At 51.2% G+C, this 24,528-nt stretch overlaps 2 protein-coding genes across 6 annotated transcripts in view; one reads left to right on the top strand and one right to left on the bottom strand.

Moving 5' to 3' along the window:
- Positions 1-3,068: 3,068 nt before the first annotated feature.
- On the top strand, positions 3,069-12,405 carry CERS2 (ceramide synthase 2). Of its 3 annotated transcripts, none has more exons than XM_025858387.2 (11): positions 3,069-3,224; positions 8,070-8,243; positions 8,662-8,779; positions 8,959-9,077; positions 9,756-9,813; positions 9,919-9,969; positions 10,204-10,296; positions 10,487-10,615; positions 10,814-10,920; positions 11,051-11,204; positions 11,391-12,405. In XM_025858387.2, exons 2-11 carry the CDS (start codon positions 8,071-8,073, stop codon positions 11,529-11,531), a joined length of 1,143 nt encoding a protein of 380 aa, XP_025714172.1. In that variant the 5' UTR covers positions 3,069-3,224; position 8,070; the 3' UTR covers positions 11,532-12,405. The 3 variants fall into 3 exon arrangements, with proteins under 3 accessions (XP_025714172.1, XP_073744528.1, XP_025714171.1); XM_025858386.2 differs by lacking the exon at positions 3,069-3,224 and adding an exon at positions 6,905-7,107; XM_073888427.1 differs by lacking the exon at positions 9,919-9,969.
- A 245-nt stretch (positions 12,406-12,650) lies between these two features.
- Positions 12,651-24,528, bottom strand: part of SETDB1 (SET domain bifurcated histone lysine methyltransferase 1) — a 32,920-nt gene continuing 21,042 nt past the window's right edge. For 2 of the 3 annotated variants that reach the window (XM_025858379.2, XM_025858378.2), the window contains exons 11-22: positions 24,269-24,443; positions 24,028-24,186; positions 22,541-23,167; positions 21,985-22,101; positions 16,946-17,115; positions 15,778-16,406; positions 14,911-14,939; positions 14,675-14,807; positions 14,274-14,439; positions 13,672-13,883; positions 13,318-13,406; positions 12,651-13,172 (exon numbers count right to left, since the gene is read on the bottom strand). In XM_025858379.2, the coding sequence (XP_025714164.1) occupies positions 13,055-13,172; positions 13,318-13,406; positions 13,672-13,883; positions 14,274-14,439; positions 14,675-14,807; positions 14,911-14,939; positions 15,778-16,406; positions 16,946-17,115; positions 21,985-22,101; positions 22,541-23,167; positions 24,028-24,186; positions 24,269-24,443 (2,624 nt within the window). In that variant the 3' untranslated portion in view covers positions 12,651-13,054. The remainder of the gene's footprint in view (positions 13,173-13,317; positions 13,407-13,671; positions 13,884-14,273; positions 14,440-14,674; positions 14,808-14,910; positions 14,940-15,777; positions 16,407-16,945; positions 17,116-21,984; positions 22,102-22,540; positions 23,168-24,027; positions 24,187-24,268; positions 24,444-24,528) is intronic. The other variant, XM_025858381.2, reaches the window with a different exon arrangement.

Here is a 24,528-nt window from a genome sequence, read left to right on the forward strand (position 1 = left end):
TTTATTTATTTGAGAGAGAGAGAATGAGAGATAGAGAGCACGAGAGGGAAGAGGGTCAGAGGGAGAAGCAGACTCCCCACTGAGCGGGGAGCCCGATGCGGGACTCGATCCCGGGACTCCAGGATCATGACCTGAGCCGAAGGCAGTCGCTTAACCAACTGAGCCACCCAGGCGCCCATAAATTTTAGAATTTCAGAGTTGGTGGGGTTCTTGGAGATGACTGGTCTACTCTTTTTTTTTTTTTTTTTTTAAGATTTTACTTATTTATTTGACAGAGAGAGAGACAGCTAGAGAGGGAACACAAGCAGGGGGAGTGGGAGAGGGAGAAACAGTCTTCCCACGGAGCAGGGAGCCCGATGCGGGGCTCGATCCCAAGACCCCGGGATCATAACCTGAGCCGAAGGCAGACACTTAACGACTGAGCCACCCAGGTGCCCGACTAGTCAGTCGGTCTACTCTTATTACTGACTCAGGAGGCAAAGTGACTTCCCAAGGGCCACGGTGTTGGAACCAGATCCAGGTCTCCTAACTTCTCCTGTGCTTTCTTCATTACTTAGATGAGGGCATAGCTGATTTGGGGGGTCTGTCTTAGTGGAGTATATAGGGGACAGGCAGTAATATATAGAGCCTCAACTGTTGACTCATGAATTCGGGTTCAACTCCAACCCCATATTGCTTTTCTGCAAAATCTTGCATTGCATGATTTCAGAACACATAGAAATTCCTCCCTGGCATTTTTCTCTTGTTATGAAACTTTTTCTCCCCAGAACTCCTGGCACCTGAATCCCTCTGCTCACATAGTAGCCATGCTCTACTCCTTTACCCAAATAGGCTTCTGTGTTGCATGAGCCAGCCTGACTTTCCTAAGCTGGGGTCCATGCCTTTTCCTGTCCTCAAAGCCTGCCCAGATACTTAAATCCCAGCTTGAAGGCCTGGTGGTGCCCTCTGCCTCAGGCCACCTCAGCAGCGCATACAGAGGAAGTGAGTCACAGCAAGGCAGGCAGCTTGGGGCACTGCGGGCGTGGCTATGTCTGCCCGGGGCACTGGGGGATGGGTCAGAAAGGTGGTGATCCAAATCTCCTGGTCCAGCTGAGGCGGGGAGTGTGTGTGGCGCCGGTGCAAGCTTCTGTCCTAAGTATGTTGACAGAACTGGTAGCATCATTCTAATGCTGCCTGAGGCCACCTCCCCTTCTCCATCCACCTTCTCTTTTGTCTCTTGGGGGAGGGGTACACCCTCTTATCTTTATTTCTCAGGCCTTGGCTATACAACCTCTGCCCCCAAACTTCCCCTGCCCACTGCTATCTTAAAAAAAGTTAAACGGTCTTCAGTCCTCTAAGGAATCATTTAAAAAGTCTTGCAGGGACCTTGGAGAAATTTGGCATCTAGGAAAACTGCTAGAGAAAAGGGCTCAGAAGCCAAAGGAAAGGAACCAAATAGTACAGAGGCGTGAGGAGTTAGAGCGGGACCCAAAGGTTAGCTGGAGCCCGAAGTAGAGACACTGAACCCTTCTGGAAAAGGGCGTGTGGGTATGTAGCAGAGAGGAATCTGGGGAGGATTCTCAAGAAAGGTAGAGGGAACTTTGGATTGGAAGGCAGAGGGAGAGGGTTACAGAGAGGTAAAAAGATGTAAGCAGTGCTAATCAGGGAGGAATTCAGCCTGGGGCAAAGTAAAACAGGGCTGGAGGGCTTGCTGGGAACTGTAAAATCGGGCAGGTCAGGCTAAAAGAAGTGGAAGAGTCCCCTGGGGGCTGGTCTGGGGGGGAGATGGGCCAGGGATTGGGCCAATAATTCTCATTTCTCCACTGGTAGGAATGAATGGGCTGAGGGTCCGGCAGCAGAGAGCAAATGAACAAAGAACTTGAAAATCAGCTTCTGCTTCTCTACCTATCCAGAAAGAGCCTTAGGTGAGGGCCAAGCTCTCAACTGGAATAGGCGGGGAGGTCACTCTCCTTCCTAAGAGAGCTATCAAAACACCTGAACTTGACTAGATAAACCATGAAAGAAGCTACTGTCAGAGGTTCTAACCGTGACAGGACAAAAACACCATTTCATCGAGGTAAAAAACGAAGTTACCTCTACATGGAGTAAGCTCTAGCTCGCTTTCTAAACAAACCTTCAGACACATCCTAGCCACATTCTGTCCATGCTAGGAGTCGAGGTCGGTTTTCTAGGATAAACATGTCGCATCTTCCTGAAACGACAGTTTTACCAGACTAAGGGAAAGGCATCTTAGAAATACGAGTTAGAAGAGGGAAAAACAGTGTAGATGGCAAACTCAAATACATTTTACAAAACAAAAGTTGGGGGTTGGCTCTTTCAGAGTATCTACTACAGCGGGGTATGTGTGCCACCGTGGATAGGTTTTACAATACCCGGGTGGAAACGGGTTTTGTGGCGGGGATGAAGTGGGGGATCTCGCAGGGGCCGCAGGCTCTGCGCAGGGAAAGGCAACGGAATCACGAGGGTCCGCTGCCTGGGCCGACCCGGAGAGGCGCTCGGCCTGGGCGCACCGCACTCGGAAGGGACTCCCCCCAGGCTTCGCTCGCCCGAAGCCGGGGCGCTCTCCTCCCTCCGCCGCTCAGTGGGGCTAGAGCCGGGAAGTGTGGCAATCGGTCGGGCGGGGGGAACCGAGGGCCGCAGCAGGGCTGAAGTCGCCGACCGCAGTTGGGGGTGGGCGGGTGGGGCAGGCGCTCGGCCGCTGCTCGCCCGGAATCCCCGGGCATCTCGCGGGTCTGTCCCCGAGGGCCACGGAGAGCCCGGAGTGCCCGCCGGGCCCGCACACAGCCTTCCCTCCTCGGGGGCTTCTCCCCGTGCAGAGATTACAGTGGGCGCGGCCGCGGGCCTGGCCCGCGAGGGCGCGGGTCCCAGGGCCGGGAAAGGGGCGGCGGCAGGGAGCGGGGGCTGGGCGAGGCCGCCGCGCGCACAGGCCTGGGCCCCGCTGCCCTCCCTCCTCTGCCGTGCCGTCGCTGGGCCGCAGGTCCACGCCCAGTCTCCCGGTTCCGGGGCCGCTCGCGGCCTTGCTCTCCCGGGCTGGGCTCGGACGCGGCTCGGCTGGGCTCGGCTGGCGGAGGAGGAAGGAGGGAGGGAGCGGGCGGGCGGAAGGGGGAGGAGAGGAGCGAGCCGAGCCAGTCCGGAGTGGGGGGGGGGGGGCGGGGGCCGGGCCGCCGGGGGGGCCGGAGCAGCGGCTCCCGGCCGGGCCAGCTCCGCGACGCCGCTGCCGCCGAGTGAGTCGGGACCCCAGCTTGCGAGCCGCAGGCGCTGCGCGCCGGGGTGGGGCGGGGAGCGGCCGCGGAAAAGTTGGGAGAAGTGGGGGCCGCTCCGCCGCGGCTCCGCCGAGAGGGCCCCCGCTGCGGAGGGAGCGGGGGGCGACAAGGACAGAGGGCCCGGGGCGCGGGCTCTGGGCGGCCGGGCGGGGGACGGCAGCCGCGGGCTCGGGGGCCTGTGCCCGGCGCGCTCATGGCGGCGGGCCTGGGGGAGGGCGGGCCGGAGCGCCTCGCGGGAGCGGCCGGGCCCCCAGCGCCGCCCGAGGGCAGGCTGGCCGGGCGCCTCGGCGTGGTGGGGCGCGCCGCCCCGAGCCGGGAGAGGCAAGCCTTCCTGGCAACAGGTAGGGGCTGGGAGGGAGGGGCCCGAGGCTGCTCGCGGAGGGCCCGAGCCACAGGCGCCCCCTTTGTTGGGGAGAAGAGCTTGGTGACCATTTGCGCGAGAGCCCCAGCCTGGCAGTGGGCCCGCGGCGTCGCTCCTGGCCTGCACCGGTCCGGTGGCTGGAGTGGGAGGGCGGGGAGGGTCCTGCTGCTTTTTCTTCGCACCGGCCCCTAGTGCCTGTTGCAGGAGCGGGATCAGAGCGTCCATGTGCTTAACGGGGAACAGGAAGGAGTGGCTCTGAGTGTGTGACCAGGCCCCCCAAGGCTAAGGCTCCTATACCGTTATGGGGTGTGTGTGGCTGGGCTGGGGAGGGGGAAGCTGCTGGTGAAACTGGTTTTCGGGGCCACGGCTTGTTAATTACCGGCCTGGAGGCTCTCTGGCAAGTAGGTTAATTGCAGGTGTGTGGCGCTAATACTTGGCCTCAGCTTGGGGGTTTCTCTCTCTCCCCAAGCCAGGCTCCTGGCATCAAAACCTGGGCTTGATTCCCTGAGTTGCTAGACCCAGTACTCAGGGGGCTTTTGAGGATCCTGAGGAACGGAGTGAGCCCCTCTTCACAGAGAATCGAATCTGGGAAGGCCTCCAGCAGGCAATCACTCCCACATCTGTGTTGGAGGGGGTCGCTGTCCCGTACCAAAGTCCAGGTGGCCGGGGCTGAAGGTGGGTGGCTGACTGCACTTGTGATGGAGCTCCTAGGGATAAGGACTTGTCTGCAGCCTTGTCCCTCTGGGCCTGGCCCGAATCATGAAGTGACCTGCACAGATTCTCTGCTCCAAAGAGAGAGAGTTCCTTGTCTCCCTTGGTACCCCACAGCCCAGTCCCTTCACTGGGGCCTCTGGCCAGCTTTCCCCCTGGAGGCCTGGCCTCCTCTCTCCCCTGTCACTGGCCAGGAGCCTGGCGCCCTGCGGGTCCTTTACTGTGCTCATCAGCGCTGCCCCCCCTCCCCTGCCTCTTTAACCTGCCGGCCTCCCGCCGCCCCTGGAGGCTCTAGTCACATGCAGCATTTGGGTGTGTTGGGGCCTCTGGTGGGGTGGCCCAGACAAGCTAAATTTGGGGACCTACCCTGCCTTCTGGAGTGATGACACACCTCCTGTTGGCTTCATCCACGCTGCAGCCTTCTAGTTCCTGATGCCTGTTGCTAAAAGAAAGTTTTCAACAAGACTTACTCGGATCCTCCCACTTTTTTTGTAGTCCCTCAGGCTTCAGTGGTGGCTGGGAGCCTGTGGGACCCTGTGTTTGTCAGTCTCTCCTCCTTTGCTGATCCTATTTTGCTCAATTATTTCTTCAAGCTCTGAGAGCCAGCGGGACTGTTTTCACATTGAGTCTGTGAGATCCCTGCCTCATGGACTCAAACCTCTGCCTTCTTAGCATTCTGGGTTTACAGGCCCCCATGGGGACCCTCTGCCCCCTTTACATCCATTTCTGAGGGTTTGGGAGGGGTCACTCAGAGATGGGGCAAAGGCTGGGGGCTGGGCAGAGCCCTCTTCAAGTTCCTGGTAATCCGATGCCCGTGAAATCCCTGCTCTGCTGGCCCCTCTCCTGCCTGTGCCTCAGAGAGTGGCGTCTGTGTCTCTGAGGCAGGTGTGTCTCTGTGAGAGAGACAGACACACACACACATACACACACACACACGCACACACACACTGTTGTTTCTTCATGTGTGCGGTGAGTAAATTCTGTGAGTGGGAGAATATCTGTAGGTGTGATTTCCCCATCAGAAAATCAAATATCTACCCTGAGGGCCAGCTGGCCAGAAAAGCAGGGTTTCTCCCTATACCGAGTTCACATCCCTGTCTTCTTGCACCAGTCTTTTGTTTATGGGATCCCGTGCTTGGCTTGGTGTGCTGGTGCCAAGAAGCCACCAGGGCTGCCTCGGAGCAGACCGGTTGGTTCTGAGCGGATGTGTAAGCAAGGCTGCTGGGAGCCCCTGTTGTCCTCCCCACCCTGCCCCCCATGTTGAGTCAGAAGCCCTGACCCTGCTGAATCTGGCGCCTCTCCCTGCTGGGCTAGGCTTTGGGGGTAGGGAGGGGGCAGGAATGGGGTAGCTTTACTCTGCTAATGGAAGTACTGGGCAGCAAGGGAGGGCTGTGGTCACAGAAAGCCTCCTACCCAGGTGTGAGAGAGCCCTCATTAATCTGCATTTCACCACATTCTTTGGCTCTCCTTGCTTGGGATGGGAAGGGGATAGGTATCGTCTTGGGGTTGAGATAATTGCACTATCCTGGTGCTTGCCCTTGACCACTCTCTGGCCCATTTTCTGCTAACTTCTCCAGCATCTCACCTTTGTAGGTACAGACTGGCAGAAGACAATCCTGGGCCCCAGGAGTCAGGGAGAGGGGCCCCACTCACACCCTCTGGGACCCCAGCCAGCCCTCTGAATCTTTAATCCTCAAAATGTCCCTGACAGAGAAACTTCCTGCCAGTTTCCACTGACCAGGGTGGGGATGGGGCCTGATATCCAGGCCTGTCTGTACTTTTGGCTTTAGATCTCAGTGGAGGACAAGGTGGGCTCTAAGGGACATGGAAGTCAGGGGATGTGTCAGTCATTTCCCCCCACCTCCAATCTAGCTAAGCTAAAAAGGTGGGAAGGAGGATCCAGAGGCGTGTTAGCACATCTAGCTATTCTGCCTTTTCCTTCTCTACTCAATTTTCTCTGTGAAAAAAGTGTGTTGTGCACATGGTTGTGTGGGGGAAGTTCCACTGTGGAGAATTATGTTTAATTTTGTTCAGTTCCAAAGGCTTCCATCTCTTTAACTAATTAAATATTTATTCTGGCTAAGGTAGAGGGGAAAGGGGCAGTGCCCTCGGGAGCTGAGGCCCGGAGAGTGTGTATGTGTGTGTATGAGTGTGTATGAGTGTTCCTGGGCGAAGGTGGAGCTGAAGCTCCTCGATTGTCGGTGCTGACCTCTGACTTCATCTGTGAGCAGTGACCAGGAGTGGGGACAAGAGGGTAAAGTCCTCGAGCTGGAATACTGACCCGTGACAGGCCGAGAGGGATTTCTGAGAGGGATTTCGCAAGTGCTTGTGTGGTGGGTGTGGGCGGAGCCGTGGGAAGAGCAGGCGGAGCGCCAGCCCCGCTCAGCTGAGATCTGATCAGCCTTCAGCCAGGGGCACCGTGGTCTGCAGTGCACGGTGGAGAACAGTCTCCCCACTCTCTTCCCGCCGGGTGGGAGGAGACCACCTTCCTTCTGCGTCAGCTTTTAGTTCTAAGTCAGCCTGAATACCAGCACCGCACCACCCCCTCCCCGCCCCTGCCCTCCTGAGAGGATGAGGGCTGGGGGCCCAGAAACTTCTGCCCTTGTCGTCCCGCTGGTCTTCACTGCCAAGTCCCAGGACTGCCAGGCATTCTGTTGGTACTGGCATCACTGACTCCGTGGGACCATCTTGCTGCTGTACTCTCAGCTCCCAGCAGCTGCTGTCGCCCCTCAGGAGCCAAAGACAATGGCTCTAGAGGATACCTCTCAGGAGGTCTGTACCCTCCCTCATTCTGGTATCCAAGTGACCAGTGGTTGGTCACTACCTCTCTGTGGAAGGAAAGGGGGAGGTGGGGTGGGGGGGGTGGGGAAGCAACAGCTTTTCCCTGAGCTGAGAGTCTTTGTGATGGGTGTTCCCCTGCAGACTAGTTACTATTTTGTGGATGAGCCTTAAGAAATAGCTCCTAGTTCCACCAGATGTCTCGGTCTTCTGTCTCCATTGTCTGGCCCCCAATCCCTAATTCTTTGCAGCCTTGCCTTCACTTTGTTTCTGAAAAGACGCTTCAGATAGTTCTTCTGCCTTATGTGCAGGGATTGGATGGCTCGGCATGGGGTGTTAATCTCCTGTGGAATAGTTTGATGTTTACTGATTGTCCTGGAGCTCAGCATCCTTTAGGGACATAATTTTGCTTTACTCTGGCCTCTTAATTTTCCCTAGGGACCTGCTGTGCAGATGGGTTGTAGGGAAGGAGGAGGTAGGGTTTGCCTAAGCCCTGCAATCTGTTTCTGGGCTTCCTTGGCACAGAAGCTTCCAGCTGTGGGTTGGCTTGAGGGATGGAGGGGCTAGCTGGAGAGTGGGGGTTGGGGGAGGAGAAGGTGCCTCCCACTTTACTCAGATTGTTGGTTATAACTTCTAGGGCCAGATCCTGCCTGTCCTCCATGCCAGGGTAGCAAAATGACGGGGAGACCCCAAGGTTCTTAGTTCTAGAGAACTGGGACTCCTGGGGGTCGTCAGCATCATCTTCAGTTGTGGTAAATGGTGAATGTTAGAACTGGAAAACCACCATGTTACAGACAAGGAAACTGGTTTGTCCAAGGCCATGTGCCCAGGACCAGACTCCAGGGCATGAGTCTCTGTCCCCTGCTCCTTTGTTATACCATGGAAACTTTCATCTTTCTCTTCCCCCATGGCTGCCCCCTGTGATGCCCTCTGCCTTCCCCCCCCCCCTCACTCAGGATGCTCCAGACCTTGTATGACTACTTCTGGTGGGAACGGCTGTGGCTGCCTGTGAACTTAACTTGGGCTGATCTAGAAGACCGGGATGGACGTGTCTACGCCAAAGCCTCAGACCTCTACATCACACTACCCCTGGCCTTGCTCTTCCTCATCGTTCGATACTTCTTTGAGCTGTGAGCATACCAACCTTCCCCCATGCCTTCCCTGGCTGCCAGCCACAGTTTCTTGCACTTGAGTTTGTCTCTTGCTGTTTAATTGGTCCCGGACCCTGCTCTTCTGGCCACCCAGATCCCTGCCTCCTATGTGCCGCCCCCACTGAACGCAGCATTGTCTTCCTGAGGGCTTAGCACCCCCAGGCCCTTTCCTTCAATGGTCATTTGTTCTCCCTCTCCACCCCGCCTGGTCACTAGTGAACACAGGCAGCTTTGTCAGCTTTGGGCAGCCCAAGGAGGCCACCGAGGGGGTTGCCGGGAAACTGAGGCCCAGGATAAAGTTGCCTGAGCTTGCAGTCCTTTCCCCAGCCAGCTAGGGGCTACCAAGAGACAGGTGCTTTAAAGAGACAGACGCTTCTCACTTCTATCCCTTCCTCAGTTATGTGGCTACACCACTGGCCGCCCTTCTGAATGTAAAGGAGAAAACTCGGCTGCGGGCACCACCCAACCCCACCTTGGAGCATTTCTACCTGACCAGTGGCAAGCAGCCCAAACAGGTGTGTGCTGCAGGCCCTGCTCTGGGATCACTGAGTGCGCCCTGGGGAGGGCGCAGGTTGCGAGGCCAGCCCTGGTGGGTGGAGAGGAGAGGGCAGTGGTGCTGACCTAGGTTCTTGCTGGGAGGTGGTGGCGGGAGGATGGGGGCGCTGAACGTAATGGGCTTCTTCACCACACCCAGGCAGAGGTAGAGCTCTTGTCGCGGCAGAGTGGGCTCTCTGGCCGCCAGGTGGAGCGCTGGTTCCGCCGCCGCCGCAACCAGGACCGGCCCAGTCTCCTCAAGAAGTTCCGAGAAGCCAGGTAGGGGAGGTTGGGGCCAGAGAAGCTGGGTGGCAGAGGAAGGTCTGATGTCTTGCTGGGAGGGGTGGGCCATGGCTGTATGCAGGGAGAGGTTGTGCCTAGGTGAGGAGGTGAACTGGTTATTAATGATATATATATATATATATATATATATATTTTTTTTTAGGTTTTATTTATTTGACAGAGAGAGAGTTAGTGAGAGCAGGAACACAAGCAGGGGGAGTGGGAGAGGGAGAAGCAGGCTTCCCACTGAGCAGGGAGCCCGATGCGGGGCTCAATCCCAGAACCCTGGCATCATGACCTGAGCTGAAGGCAGACGCTTAACGACCGAGCCACCCAGGCGCCCCTGCCGATCAATGATATATATATATATTTTTTTAAGATTTTATTTATTTATTTGAGAGAGAGAGAGAGAGAGAGAAACAGCATGAGAGGGGAGAAGGTCAGAGGGAGAAGCAGACTCGCTGCTGAGCAGGGAGCCTGATGCGGGACTCGATCTCGGGACTCCGGGATCATGACCTGAGCCGAAGGCAGTTGCTTAACCAACTGAGCCACCCAGGCGCCCAATCGATCAATGATATTCTTGAGAGGGAAGATATCTGGGGGCACTTGGCAGTGGTTGGAGGGCTGTGCCCCTCTCCCAGCCATCCTCCTTGCCCTTTCTGCTTCCTCTTCCAGCTGGAGATTCACCTTTTACCTGATCGCTTTCATTGCTGGCATGGCCGTCATTGTGGACGTGAGCGGGGGTTCCTGGGAGGTGGGAGTAGGTTCTCTGTCAAGGTGGTGTGAGGCCATAGAACGTGGGTCCCTCTTCTCTTAACCTCTCACCGTCTCTCTGCAGAAACCCTGGTTCTATGACATGAAGAAGGTTTGGGAGGGATATCCCATACAGGTATGAGATGGGGTCCTGACTCCTTCTCTGGGGTGATTAAGAGGCTCAAGGTAGGGCAGGACTAGGACATGTACACCCTTATGAAGAGATGGTCTCTGGAACATGTGGCAGAAGGCACTGGAGTCACGGTGCTAAACCACCCCGGGGTAGAAGGGCTGGGTTGGACAGTGAGAGCCTTGGGTCCTGTTGTTCGGGGTACCTTACCTTTCCCTTTCTCTCCTTTCTCGCACCCAGAGCACCATCCCTTCCCAGTACTGGTACTACATGATTGAACTTTCTTTCTACTGGTCCCTGCTCTTCAGCATTGCCTCTGATGTCAAGCGAAAGGTGGGTCAGGGAGCTGTGCCATTAAGCCTAGAAGCCAAAACAAAGCCCCAGACGGAGAGCCTTCCCCTTTGATTTCTGAGTATTTGGATGGAGCTGTGGGTTAAGGGGAACTAAGTGGAAGGGGGAGGAAGTAGGATTACAGTGGGGGTGGGGAACAGGAAGTCCCCTGGAGCCTGCATCTTTTCTGCAGGATTTCAAGGAACAGATCATCCATCACGTGGCTACCATCATCCTCATCAGCTTCTCCTGGTTTGCCAATTACATCCGAGCAGGGACGCTGATCATGGCTCTGCATGACTCTTCCGACTACCTGCTAGAGGTCAGGCTTCCTGGGCATTTCTTCAAACCTAGAGACTCTGGTGCAGGTTCTTCTGTCCCTATCCCTCTTTTGGGGGTGGTGGTGGGGGGGGGTTGACATTCCTGGGAGCAAGGAAGTGGGGGCACAGAGCCAGTGTATATATGAATGTATATGGGAGAGTCAGGAGCCCGTGATGATGGACGGGGGCTATCTGTGCAGTCAGCCAAGATGTTTAACTATGCGGGATGGAAAAACACCTGCAACAACATCTTCATCGTCTTCGCCATTGTCTTCATCATCACCCGACTGGTCATCCTGCCCTTCTGGTGAGTAGGCCAGACTGTACTCCTGTCCTCAAGTAAGCCGGGGTCTTGACCTCCCCGCCTCATTTATCTGTCCTTATCCCGACCGCCTCCTTCATGTGTTCACAATCCCGTCTCTCCTTTCCCATTGCAGGATCTTGCACTGCACTGTGGTCTACCCATTGGAGCTCTACCCTGCCTTCTTCGGCTACTACTTCTTTAATTCCATGATGGGAGTGCTACAGCTGCTGCATATCTTCTGGGCCTACCTCATTCTGCGCATGGCCCACAAGTTCATAACTGGAAAGGTGAATGACCTGTAGGCCCTACTACCTTCAACTCCAGAAACAGCCCAAACTCCCCCGCCGCCCCACATCGGCAAGCATCCTAAGACACTACTGTGGTGCCCTGGGTGCAGCAGGACAAGCCTGCTGAGAGAGGCATTCCTTAAGCATTTGAGGACAGCATGTAACCCTTCTTTTCCGTTTCCACAGCTGGTAGAAGATGAACGCAGCGACCGGGAAGAAACAGAGAGCTCAGAGGGGGAGGAGGCTGTAGCTGGGGGAGGAGCAAAGAGCCGACCCCTAGCCAACGGCCACCCTGTCCTCAGTAACAACCATCGTAAGAATGACTGAACCGTTGTCCCTGCTGCCCCTCAGATTAATGCATAAAGCCAAGGAACTAGGCTGTCCTCTCCAGAGGACCGCTTTAAGCCCTGGGGAGAAAGCAGAAAGCAAGGAGAGAGTTCCTCTGTGTCCCAACCCTCTGCTTCTTTGTCACCCAGTTGCCTTTAACCAAACTAACCAGCCTATCCCCGGGTAGCGGGGAGGTTGGTATATCCTTTGTCAGAGGGGGGGATGGACTTATTTTCCTCTCTGTTTTCTAGGTTGTCCTTTCTATTGCTTTTGAGGCCCTGCCTCAGCTCTGGGGGCGGCAATTACAACTCACATTCCTTATTCTTCAGAATTTGGCCCTAGCTGTTTGCCTCAGACTCCCTGACCTCCAGAGCCAGGGTCGTGCCTTACTGTCCCATCTGTGGGCCTCATTCTGCCAAAGATGGACCAAGGCTCACCTTTCTAGGCTCCCTAACTTGGGCCAGAAACCAAAACTGAGCTTTAACTTTTTCCCTCCTGAGACACAAATGAATTGAGTGTAGGAGGGTACATAAGACCCTTACCCTACCTCTGCCAAAGTGTGTGTTGGGGGCCCATACTGGGACTGCTTGGATGGCCTGCGTGTTATTTCTCTGCCAGCTCTCTGTCATCACAGGTCTAAGGTCTTACTGCCTCCTTCCTCTGGCCTCATCCCCTAGGCTAGCTGGTTTGGAATAGAATGGCAATTAGTTCTTATTTTTATTTATTAAACATTCGGTGTTTTGGTTTTAAAGCCAGAATTACAGCTAGCACCTGGCATTTCAGCAGAGGGACCACTTCAGACCAAAATGTACTGTTAATGGTTTTTTTTTTTTTAATTAAAATATATTAAAGATTAAGTAAAACATGGTAATAAGTGTCTGAGACTAGTAGGAACTGAGAAGGGAGATCAACTAAATAAACTAAGGTAGTCTTCCTCATGGTTATGTAACGTTTCCTTTTTAAAATTTCACATGGCAAATAAGAAAAAGCAAAGGTAGAGAAGGTATGAGATTAATGACAGCTGTCCCTTGGGAAGGACTGGGGGCAGAAATAGCTCTGTCACCAAAAGACCCAGAACTGGGAGAATGGGGGCTGAGGAAGATAAATCAAATCACAATCTTCGTTTTAACATCTTGTTAAAAGACATTCAAGAAACCATACAAATCAAGGATAGTAAATACACAGCCCTCATTCCAGGAATGAAGTCTGTCAGAAGCATGAACACTTGAACAAACATAGGGTGGGAGGGAGGAGTAACAGGAGGACTGAGGGAGATCAGGCCCAGGTCGGCGTGGCGACCTCCCCCCACCCCCGGCGCTTCAGGAGGTGGAGGAGGGACCTTGCCTGCTAGCACCACATTGGAAGGGATCTCCTGATCCAGAGCTCCCACTTCTATCTACCAGGAGCTGGGGGAAGAGCTAGACGGGAGACGTGGGGGTCAGAGTTGAACAGTCAGGAAGACCCAGTTCCTGAGGAAAGGACGGTTCGGGAAGGGTTTGGAAAGTTCCGAAGAAGGCTGTCCACTAAAGAAGACGCCCTCTGCATTCGATGGCCCCGCAGCAGCAGAGCAGCTCCTTGCCTTCCACACTGCCCACCTCGTAGTTGTAGTCCCACGTGAGCTCTGTGCCAGCCCGGATCCTCCTGGGCAGGAAGACAGGGGAGGGGGCGGTGAAGGCAGCACGTCACCATGTGCGAGCGGAGCTGGAGCACGAGGTGGGGGGCTGCCCCTACTCAACCCTGGGCTGCGGCTCTTACCCAACCAGCCCCCTCCCTGACCCCTTCTTACTTGCTGGCAAAGAAGGCCACCCAGGGGAAGCGAAGATCGTGAGTGTCCACGAAGACATTCTGGACAAACAAGTTGGGGCTGCAGCTATGCTGTGGGTTTAAGGACAGGACCCATAAGAACTGAGAAAACAACCCAGCTTTGTGGGGTGAATGTGAGTTGGACAAAAAAAATGATGCCATTTGATCCTCCCCATCATAGCAGAGAAGTTCTGAAAGAAAGCTACCTCTTTAAGATCCTAGAGATCAAGAATTTCTAACAAGTAAAGGCAGGTTTATATAGTTGTGTTAAAAAGAACTAGAACTTTGAGGACAGTGGGATAATCCAGCATCTAGAGGGAAGGGAGAGGGGTCTCACATTGAGGTAGCGGCCCAGGTTGCCTTCGAGCTTGGCATCAATGATATAGCAAGACTCTTCCCCATCATAGAACTGGCGTGTGTTCTTACGAACAGGTGCACTCTCCCCCTTTTCCACGGATGCCATGTTGGTTGATTTTATGGCAATCCCATGGGTTGATTTAAGAGCAAAGCCTCGGGTTGATTTTACTGCCACCTGGCGTTTTGTTGGACCTGGACAGGAAGGAGAACAGAGAACAGGGTTAGGCCCCATCCCACCTCACGACTGGACCTTCTACGCCCATTTCCATCCCACTCCTTGCACTGTAGGAATACTGATGAGCTGTGACCCTGAAAGCAAAGATCCTAATTGGCAGTTTTTTCAAGCAGGATTAGAGCTGCTGGGTAAAGAAGCTGAGGGAAGAGAGTAGGGAAGTGAAAAGGAGAGAGGAAGGGGATGTGTTGAACAACATTAACAGTTGAGCTGGGAATCAGAATCCTCCCAGACATGCGTCAACTCTTAAGATCTGCATGTTTTCCCACTCCTTTAGCTTCCTTAGAAAAGCCCCTATCCCAGCTTTCCTGCCATCCCTGCCTACTACCCCCAACATTCTTCCAGACTACCAGACATGTTCTTCTTGTCCTCAAAGTCATCTGCCTCAGAGCCAGAGGAGATGGTCTGGATATCATCGCTATCCACTGCTGTGGCTGAAGTCTGACCAGTGGTGGGCTTCCGGCTGGTCGCACTTTCCCCCTCGCTTTCTGTGCTGCTGGACAATGTTAGGACGTCCTGGGAAACAGAAGGGTGAGAAGAAAGAAGAGTAAATGGAGAGGACCCATTCAAGTTCGTGCTCTTTCTACAGTTAAGCAGGAAGAAGCTAAGACTACAGCAAGAGAAAGATTAGATGCTGGCTGAAGGAAACGGAGGCAGGAAGCCACAGCCAAAGCAACAAGGGATATGCTGGGAATTATCATTAAGGGCCCGATGAGAGGTGAGGTACAGCTTGAGGAAGAATGTCACTTACATCAGCACTGGACTGAGCAGAGGCCATGAGTCGTCGGCTCTGATGCATACTAGTCTTACTAGGTGGGCGGCGAAGTCCTTCGAGCTTCATGGGAGAAGGATTGTAACCGTAATTTCGAGCGCTTTCACTAACTCTACCGGGAGGGGAAGGAATGAGAGGGGGGTCAGATGATGAGTTTCTTTTACAGGCTTGAAACAAGGCAAATCTGGAAACAGGTCAGAAACAGAGGCTCTTACATTGACATCTTGTTTCGATCATCAGGGTCCTGGAAAAGAGAGCAAGTGAAAGGTTAAAATGTTTTCAATGGTCCTGAGTAACAAATCCAACAATTAGACTTGATCTCAAATGACCTCCAAAGACCTCAGCTAGTGAGAAGCTATCTAGAGACTGCTTTGCAGCTTGACAGAACACTCATGTTCTCATGAGGACACCACCTGAGAGGGGGTTTCCAGCCTTTCCAATGACAGGCATAAGATGCTCAAGGCAAACACTGTGGGCAGAATCTTACAAGGACAAGAGACACAGTTTACCACCCATAATGTGCTAAGTTTCAACATCAATAAAAATACATCTAGAATCAATTGGTTTTTTCTTTAAGGATTTATTTATTTGAGAGAGAGAGAGAGACTGAGAGAGAGAGTGCAAGCAGGGGGAGGGGGCAGAGGGAGAGAATCTCAAGTAGACTTGAGCCCAATGCTGGGCTCCATCTCATGACCCTGACATCATGACCTGAGCCGAAATCAAGAGCTGGATGCCTAACTGACTGAGCCACCCCAGGCGCCCCTCAATTCTTGGTTTTTAAGTATAACAAAAGACAGCAATGCTGTAGATAACTTGAAATAACACTTAACTTAAAAAAAAAACACCTACTTATAAATCCTTTACTTTGGGATGAACCAGACAGTTCTTCCCTAGGTTGATTTTAAGATAATTTGGTCCTTTAAGCACCGGAAATGTGCTGGGTGGAGGGGGGAGTTAATCTGGTTTGCCACAAATATCCATCCAGTACCTAATCTACATGTTGAAGAGAGTAAGTCACATTAAGTCACTACACCAAAGTTACACAAAAGCTACCACTCTCAGAGTTTCCTGCCACCACTTACCTCTTTCTTCGCCTGCTTGATGTCTCCCTCATCCTTGAAGCCCAGCCCTGAGGTGGAGGCCTTCTCAGCCTCCCCTCTGCCTCCCCCAGGCCGGCCTTCCCCACCTTCGCTAGTCTTGAAGGAGGACCGGCTGTCAGAGTCAGCAAAGCCACCCTCGCTGACACTGTTGTAGCTCAACCACGAGGCCACCTTGTTCTTGGGTGTCTCTTCAGAGGAAGGCGGATTGCAGCCACCGACAGGGATCGCTGGAGGGACAGGAATATGAGGGGGGCCGAGGTCTGGGGGGCGGGAGTCCTTGGAAGCTGTCTCAGACAGTCCGTTCTCCTTCTGGCCCCGGGTCTGCCGCCGGGTAGCATAGCTACGCCACACAGAGCTGGTGCTGAAGTCCTCATCTTTGCAGAAGTTATCATCGGAGCTGTCATCATTGGACTCTTCGGGATCCTCTGTACCGCTGTTGCCATCTTCCTGGTCTTTCAAGTCTACCCCGCTGCTGTCCGAGGAACAGGGGGCATCACTCTCATAGCCTTCCTTGAAGTTCTCCACGCTCTCGATATGGTCCAGATTGGCAAAGTACTCATCACCCATCTCCAGGCCCTCCTTGTCCGCAAAGTCATCTGTCAGGATCTTGCCTGGGAGTGAAGAGAATTAAAGGCCTTCTGTGGTTATGAGGATCTTTTAGAAAGTATAGGGGTCCTTCCAGCAATACCGAGCCCACCAGCACACAGTCAAAACACCTCCATTATGGGCTCTCCCTTGTCTCCTCAGTGTCTTAACTATGAGAAGACAGGCAGCTTTCCTCTAGTTTTAAATCTTGCCCTTTCTGCCATCCCATTTTCCTCTTGGTTTACCAAAAGGGTGTCCGCAGCTATGCTAAAAGCCTGTGGGTGGAGAGACGTGGGAGAAAACACCACACTGGGCTCTGCTCCCATGTCCCTTGTCTGAAAAATCCTCACGTCCACTTTCATCCCTTTTCCTTCTTGTCCTTATAAAGCTCTTTGTCCCTTCCTGGTCCACCCGGACAGGCACATCATCACTTGTCCTGTTCTTTACAGAAGAAAATCCTGGCCGCCTCTTACTCCCAAGTTTTATTCTTCTGTTCAGCTCCTCTCTGATTCAATTCCCCACCGTGTCCTAACCCCAGCGGCAACTCTTTTGTTTCATCACCAACCTGCATAAATACAGACAAAGGAGCCTTTGGCAATGTCATCCAAGCAGCGGATACCCCAGCCCTTGTTCTGCGTCTTGAATAGCTGTAGCCGAACCTGGAGTCCATGCTGCACCAACCGGTTTGTGCACATGTTTGGGTCACACTTGCAGCGCTTGTTACACTCGTAAACTCTGGGAGGAGTGACAATAAACTCAATCATAACATGATCACCAGAGCATCCGTTCAGTCCATAGAACTGTTACAATTCTTAAGGTTTCATCATTTAGTAGGTAGTGATCTAAGTGAGTGAATTTAGGAACTATGCTCTTTGATTCATTTGGGAATAGAGCCCAAGGAAATAATTCAGAAGAGGGAAAAGTGATTTATACAGGTAATTTATAGCACTAGTTAGTAACAGTGAATACCAGAATACCTAACACCTGGAGAAAAGGAAGCAAACTGATGTGAATACAGATTAAGAGCCGTTAAAATAGCAGACTACATCAATTTATAGAAAGAGATATATAAAAATAAAGTATGTGAGAAAAGCAAAAACCAATTTAACAGATAGTGAAAGAGCCTAAAGGGGCGCCTGGGTGGCTCAGTTGTTGAGCGCCTGCCTTTGGCTCAGGTCATGATCCCAGGGTCTTGGATCGAGGCCCGAGTCAGGCTCCCTGCTCGGTGGGGGGCTTGCTTCTCTCTCTCCCACTCCCCCTGCTTGGGTTCCCTCTCTCACTGTATCTCTGTCAAATAAATAAATAAAATCTTTAAAAAAAAGAGAGAGATTAAAGAGGAGGAATTGGAACAAAAGTCTGGGTATAGCTGACTTTCATCCTGTGAACATTTACTAACTACCAAAAGCTGTTCTACGTAAAACACTGGGAACTCAATAATGGAGAAAGTCATAATCTTTCCTCTCAGGGAGCTCATATTCTATCAAGTTTAAGGCACTGCACAGGTTATTTAAAAAACTATCAAAATTAGAGAGATTTAGCTAATAGTTATACTGAGAAAAGTTATCTTTTCAGGCATCAATATTTCTGCTCCATCTACTATTGGAAAGATGACACCAGTACGATTTGAGAGTTGATGACATTAGTCCTATCCTTTTAGACAAAGTTGGTAAAAGCAGCTTCTATTCACTGAACATATAAACATATACTTTGTGTTTGGCATTGTGCTAATAGGCTTTATATACATTCTCTATTCTATCCTCGGAGCAGCCCTATAAGGATGTTTTTTTAACCTTAAAATCTTGGGAAGTGGGGTGCCCGGCTGGCTCAGTGGGTAGAGCATGTGACTCAATTGCAGAGGTCATGAATTTGAGCCCTGCATTGACTGTAGAGATTACCCAAAAATAAAACAATGAAAGCATAACATACACAGAGGGAAGTACACATACATGTCTATGGCTCAATGAATTTTCACAAACTGAACACACCATGTAACTAGCACCATATCAAGAAACAATTTTTTTTTTAAAGATTTATTTTATTTATTTTGAAAGAGTGAGAAAGAGAGAGAGCACTTGAGAGGGGGGAGGGTTAGAGGGAGAAGCAGACTCCCTTGCCGAGCAGGGAGCCCGATGCGGGACTCGATCCCGGGACTCCAGGATCATGACCTGAGCCGAAGGCAGTCGCTTAACCAACTGAGCCACCCAGGCGCCCCTCAAGAAACAACTTCATTAGGTCCCTTAAAACCTCAGTAGGGATGGGGGGTGTTTGTGTTCAATTCTTCTATTTACAGCTAATAAAACAAGATCAGCTTAGAATGGATGAAGTCAGAATTTGAACTTAGGTCTATTCACCACCCTATGAAACTTCCAGAGAAGCTATACTGTATCATTCAGTCATTCAACAAAATCTGTTTGAGTGGTTACATGTACCAGGCACTGGGTCAGTTAGCTGCTGGTGATACACCATGCTGAGCAAGACAGACAGGTTCCCATCCCCATGGAGCTTATATGCTAATGAAAAAGAACAAAAGCAAGTCAACACATAAATGAAAGTTGCCCCAGATGCTATAAAAAACACAAACAGGGTGCTAAATGAGAGCATGAAGGGAGTAAAAATGACCTAGTTTTAGGGTGGCCAGGAAAGGTCTCTCTGAGGAGGTGAGATTAAAGCTGAGAGCTCAAGGTTAAAGAAGATACCATGCAAAGAACAGTGGACGGATGCCAAGCAGAGGGCACAGCATGTACAAAGGCCCCTGAGGTAGGCTGGCAAATACTGGGCAAACTGGATTCAGTAACTGAAGAATATCAATGTGCCTAGAACAGTTTTGGAGGGAGAGAGATAGGAAGGGGCCAGATAGTACAGTGTCTTGTGACCTAAGATTAAGAGTTAGAATGAAATCCAAAGTGCAGTGGGAAGCTATTAAAGTTTTAGGCAGGGAAGTGACATAGTATTTGTGGTCATTTGAAAGTATTTCTATGAAACATTTCAAACACAGAAAAAGAACACTCATCTACTGCCCAGCATTAGCAAATCTAAACATTGTTACAAGACTCAAGTTTTATTATAATTAAAACATAAATGATACAGGAATGCAGCTAAAGTTATTAACTGTCTTTTCCTTTGCTTAGTTTTCAATTTGCATTCAGCACAAATTCATCTCCTGACTTCCCTGGTAGCCTCCATTTCTTGTGAAGATCCTCAGACATACCAGGTTTTCTACCAAGCCCATTCTCCCAGAGCTTCTCTTGCAGCCGGATGCGTGCTGCTCTCACACTGGCTGTCCTGGCCGGTGCACAGCTGTCAGCCTGGAAGCCCCCTTCATCCCACCATCTGTGGGTGCCCCCTCAATCCTCTTTTGAGTTGGAGCCGCTATTTCCTGGGTCAGTATGCTTTCCCCTCTCTTGACTTTTCCCCTTATTCTGGCAAACAATTCCAGTTAACTTTCTTTCTTTCTTCCTTCTTTTTTAAAAAAATTTTACTTATTTATTAGAGGGAAAGAGAGCACAAGCAGGGGGAGCGGCAGGGAGAGAGAGAAGCAGGCCTCCCGCTGAGCAGGGAGCCCGATGTGGGGCCCGATCCCAGGACCCTGGGATCACGAACTGAGCCAAAGGCAGATGCTTAACTGACCGAGCCACCCAGGCGCCCCTCCAGTTAACTTTCTGGGAAAAGGACTAATTGACAATTTTGAGGTATTTCATGTCTAAAAAATGTCTTTAGTTTAACAAACTCATAGCCTGGGGCTTAGAACTCTAGGTTACAAATAATTTCCCCTTAGAATTCTGAATGGAGTCCTTAATTTCCATCTAGCTTCCAATGTTATTTTGAGAATGCTGAAGATAGACTCTGACTCTTTATTTTTATGGTCTATTTCTCTTCTCCAGAAGCTTTTAGGATTTTTTTTTTTTTTTTTTGTCTTCAGTGTTCTGTGGACACAATGATTGCATTTTATTATCACGTTTTTTAGTGGGGATCTATTTTCATCCGTTATGCTGGGACATGACTGGCATTCTCCATTTGGAAACAGACCCTTCAATTACGGGAAAATTTCTGAATTATTTCACTGATGTTTTTCTCCTCTCTTCTGTTCTGCTACTTATGTATCTTGAGCACCAGGTTTGTTAGTTTCCATGTTCATATATAACCATTTACCAAGTTTTATATCCCCTTCTTTCATTGTCTGCCTCTTTCCCTGCCCTTCTCAATCTTATAAGCTGGCTTCACCTCCTCTGCTCAGTCTCTAGTTGGAGAGCCCAGGGCTTACTCCTGGGCCCCCTTATCGTTTATCAATATTCTCTCTAGGTGAACTCATCCAGGCTTTAACTATCACCTCTCCCCTCTGTGTTCAGGATTCCTAATTCTTTATGTCCAGCCCTTATACTTCTCCCAGAAATCTTATTGCCTTCTTGATATTTCTCCTTGGAGTGCCTAGGAGGCATCTCAAACATAACATGGCCAGAGCAGAAGCTGAGTTTCTCCCAGACCTGCCACTCCTCTACTCTTCTAACTCAGTAAAAAGCACCAACACCCACTTTGTTGCTAAAGTATAAAGTTTGGAGGACTTGTCCTCGATTCTGCCACTTCCCTCCCACTCCAGTCAATCTATCAAGTTCTGTAGCTCTACCTCCAAATGAATCCCAACTCGACCCTCTTTCAGCTCTACTCACTGTGTGCACTCTCGTCCAAGCCCCAGCAACCACCGTCTCTCACCTATATTCCCGTAATTAATCTCCTAAGTGGATTTCTCAGTTTTACTTTTGTTGCCCTAAGACCTAGTCTCCACAAAGAAGCCACGGTAACCTTCAAAAAGCAGATGGCATCATTTGCCTGCTTAAAAAAAATTTTTTTTTAAAGATTTTATTTATTTATTTGACAGAGAAAGAGACAGAGCACAAGCAGGGGGAGTGGTAGGCAGAGGGAGAAACAGGCTCCCCACAGAGCAGGGGGAGCCCTATGCAGGCGGGACTCGATCCCAGGACTCTGGGATCACGACCTGAGCCGAAGGCAGTCGCTTAACCAACTGAGCCACCCAGGCACCCCTGCTTAAAATTTTCTAACAGTTTCCTATCACACCCTGATTTAGTTCTAATTTTTATTCTCATTTACAAAGTCCTATATAATCAGGTCCCTGCATATTTCTCTCTGAACACATCTCCCTTGCTAGCGTAACTGCAGTCTGTTAGGATATACATACAACTATGAAATTAAGAACATCTTTAACTGCAATTGCTAGATCCTATTCAATCCTTAGAAGTCTTCATTTAAATGAAAGCCCAAGGAAGAAACAGGTGCTGGAAATTGAGTAAATAAGATTTTTTTTTTAAAGATTTTATTTATTTGAGAGAGAGAGAGAGAGAGAACATGAGACGGGGGAGGGTCAGAGGGAGAAGCAGGCTCCCCGCTGAGCAGGGAGCCCGATGTGGGGCTTGATCCCAGGACCCTAGAAATCATGACCTGAGCCGAAGGCAGTCGCTTAACCGACTGAGCCACCCAGGCGCCCCAGTAAATAAGATTTAATTGATTAAAAAAACCTGGTTTCAGTTACTCTATTTTTGGTTCTGATTTTTAGAACTCCATCTCCGAGGTACTTTGCTTTCCCCTACTCACCCTGTGGGCAGACACTCTTCTAGTCTCTTGTACTGGTAGCCAGAGTTAGGGTTGATCTGGCCGCCGGGGGTACAGGCTGTGGCCTGGATAGTTAGCTGATGACAGGCACATTTGGACCTGAAAAAGACAGAAGGGTATGATGGCTAGAGCTGCGAGACTTTCTTTAGAGGCAGGAAGTACTACAAAAGGATAGGGAGAAGGTAGTGAAATTTTTTGTCATACACGTAAATGAGAAGGGAAAAGACAGTAAGAACATGACAGAGTGGGAGTAAGATAGAATGAAACCGAGTGGCAACCCAAAGCACGATGGAGGGGCACGAAGGAAAAGGGGGAGGATCAGAGAAAAGAAACAAACCCAGGACACGAGTAGCCGGGGGCATGCAGTGGGGGCTGGGTCAGACCCGAGCCTCTCTCACAGCTTTCATGGAGGCCGTATGGCAGGGACTCCAGCCAAGGGGGGACGTAAATAGGAAACAAAGGAGATATGAGGCAAAAGAAAGACAAGACAAGGATAAGGAAGTTGGAGGCAGGGCCAGCAATTACCCTACTAACTCACTTGTCACGGCACCCATCCTTGCAGTCACAACCGACCAGAAATTCTGGGCCTGTGTTAATGAAAACACCCTTGCCCGGGATTCGCTCCTTACTGTAGGCCACCTGGGGTGGAGGGGTTGTGTCAATCTCATTGACACAGGATAAGGGAACATCCTCCTTCCCGTAAGTGATGTCCAAAATGTAGTAAAAAGGTTTATAGGGCTGAAACTTTCGGTCCACAAGAACATATGGATCCAAACAGAACATCTCCAGGAAGAGGAAGTCACAACCAGTCTCAAAAAGATAGCGTTCAATCTCCTGCATTGTCCGAAGACAGAGGCCACAGGGCGTCTTATAGATAACATGAAAGCCCATCTTGCGGTTAACTCGGCGGCGGGCTGTCATCCGCCGGAAGTCATAGAGTAGTGGGACCAGCAGAGGATTCTTGCCCCGGTACTGAGCACTTCTCATCGGTCTGACTCGGGACAGACAGGTGTAGCTGCACACATGAGGTAAGTAGAAGAGCTTCTCCATGGGGGCGCGGTAGGAGGGCTCTGCCGGGGCCCTCTCCAGCATGCCGTGGAAGGCGGGGGGCGCTGCAGGTGCTGAGGGTGCCGCTGGGGCAGAGGCTGTGGAGCCTAAAGGTGATCTGCAAGAGACATGCAAAAGATCAGGCAAGAGGACAATAGGACCTCCCTGCTGCAGAAGGACCCTTGCAGCTGGCTAACCCATGGATCTTTCTAACAGCTGTGCCCGGGCAGCTACAGATGACACAGAGAAGTCACGTTTCCCCTCGCCTGGACAATGAAAGGCTCTGGTCACTCTTCACTGACTGAAAATATCTCTACCTCAACAGCATAACTTTTCCTAACTTTTTTTTTGCCTGTGAATTATATACAGTCCAATTTTCTACTTTTATGTGTCCTACAGACGTCTTTACTCACTCCTGTGATTCAAGGAAAGGAGCAGTAGTAATCCCTTTCTATTGTCCCAATCATGACACCGTGTTCAATGACAAGTTTTACCAAATAACTTCTAGTGAGTCCACAGTTCTAGGCACCTAATTTCTAATTATTTTTACACCCTGTTTGTTGGAAACCTGCCAAGTTAAAGCTTTCTTTTCGGGGCACCTGGGTGGCTTGGTTGGGTAAATGTCCAACTCTATTTCAGCTCTGGTCATGTCTCAGGATCCTGAGGTTGAGCCCTGCGTCAGGCTCCTCGCTCGGTGCGGAGTTGGCTTGAGATTCTCTCTGCCCCTCCCCACACTTATATGGGTTCTCTCTCTCTCTCTCAAATAAATAAATACATACATCTTTTAAAAAAAGAAAGCTTTCAAGTCCAAACCATAAATAAACAAATCTTTAAAACAAACAAACAAAAAGCTTTCAAGTCCAAACCCCTCACCATCAGAACCTTAACTAAGCACCTTGGAACCAAGGAACATCCCCCATACAGTGACCATTTAGTCCACGCTGCCACGTCCCCACAGAGAGTCTGGGAGTTTCTCACCTGTATGTCTGGTTGCTTCCAGGTTTCCCAGCAGGGACATTTTCGCTGAGTGCAGGAGATGTAGGGGAGGAATGACCAGAGCCCACAGAACCTGGCCGGAATGATGTGCTCTTTTTGGCTACCTGCTTCCGAGATTGGGCAAGCTGACTTTCCAAGCTGCTAAAAGATTAGACATCATACAGTAAAGAATACAGAAATGCAATGTGAAGGAAACTAGTAAATAAAAAAGAGTATCACTCACTCATTGTCACCTGCCTGTGGGGACAGAGGGGGAGCAGGTGGGGCAGGTGGGGCAGGGGGAGCTGGGGGGACAGGAGGGGCTGTAGGCTGCGGGGGCTCCATTGGCTTGAACTGGGTCCCAGTACTGGTCAGGTCCTGGGTGTATTGGACCACAGGGCCTTTGCTCCTTACAGCACCTAGAGGAAAAAGGAAATTGACCACTGAAGATGACAGCTGTGTCAAGTATATTCATGCCCATATCTGATCTCAATTTACATAATG

The sequence above is a fragment of the Callorhinus ursinus genome, unplaced genomic scaffold, assembly GCF_003265705.2.
Source record: "Callorhinus ursinus isolate GAN/ISIS: 27379988/994484 unplaced genomic scaffold, GSC_fseal_2.0 scaffold90, whole genome shotgun sequence".
Taxonomy (NCBI): Eukaryota; Metazoa; Chordata; class Mammalia; order Carnivora; family Otariidae; genus Callorhinus; species Callorhinus ursinus.

Excerpts from the sequence above, each read along its gene's own strand:
- CERS2 (XM_025858387.2), top strand. The coding sequence starts at position 8,071 with ATGCTCCAGACCTTGTATGACTACTTCTGGTGGGAACGGCTGTGGCTG. Across the intron at positions 9,970-10,203 it reads GGGAGGGATATCCCATACAG|AGCACCATCCCTTCCCAGTA; the intron begins GTATGAGATGGG and ends TCTCGCACCCAG. Across the intron at positions 10,616-10,813 it reads CTTCCGACTACCTGCTAGAG|TCAGCCAAGATGTTTAACTA; the intron begins GTCAGGCTTCCT and ends CTATCTGTGCAG.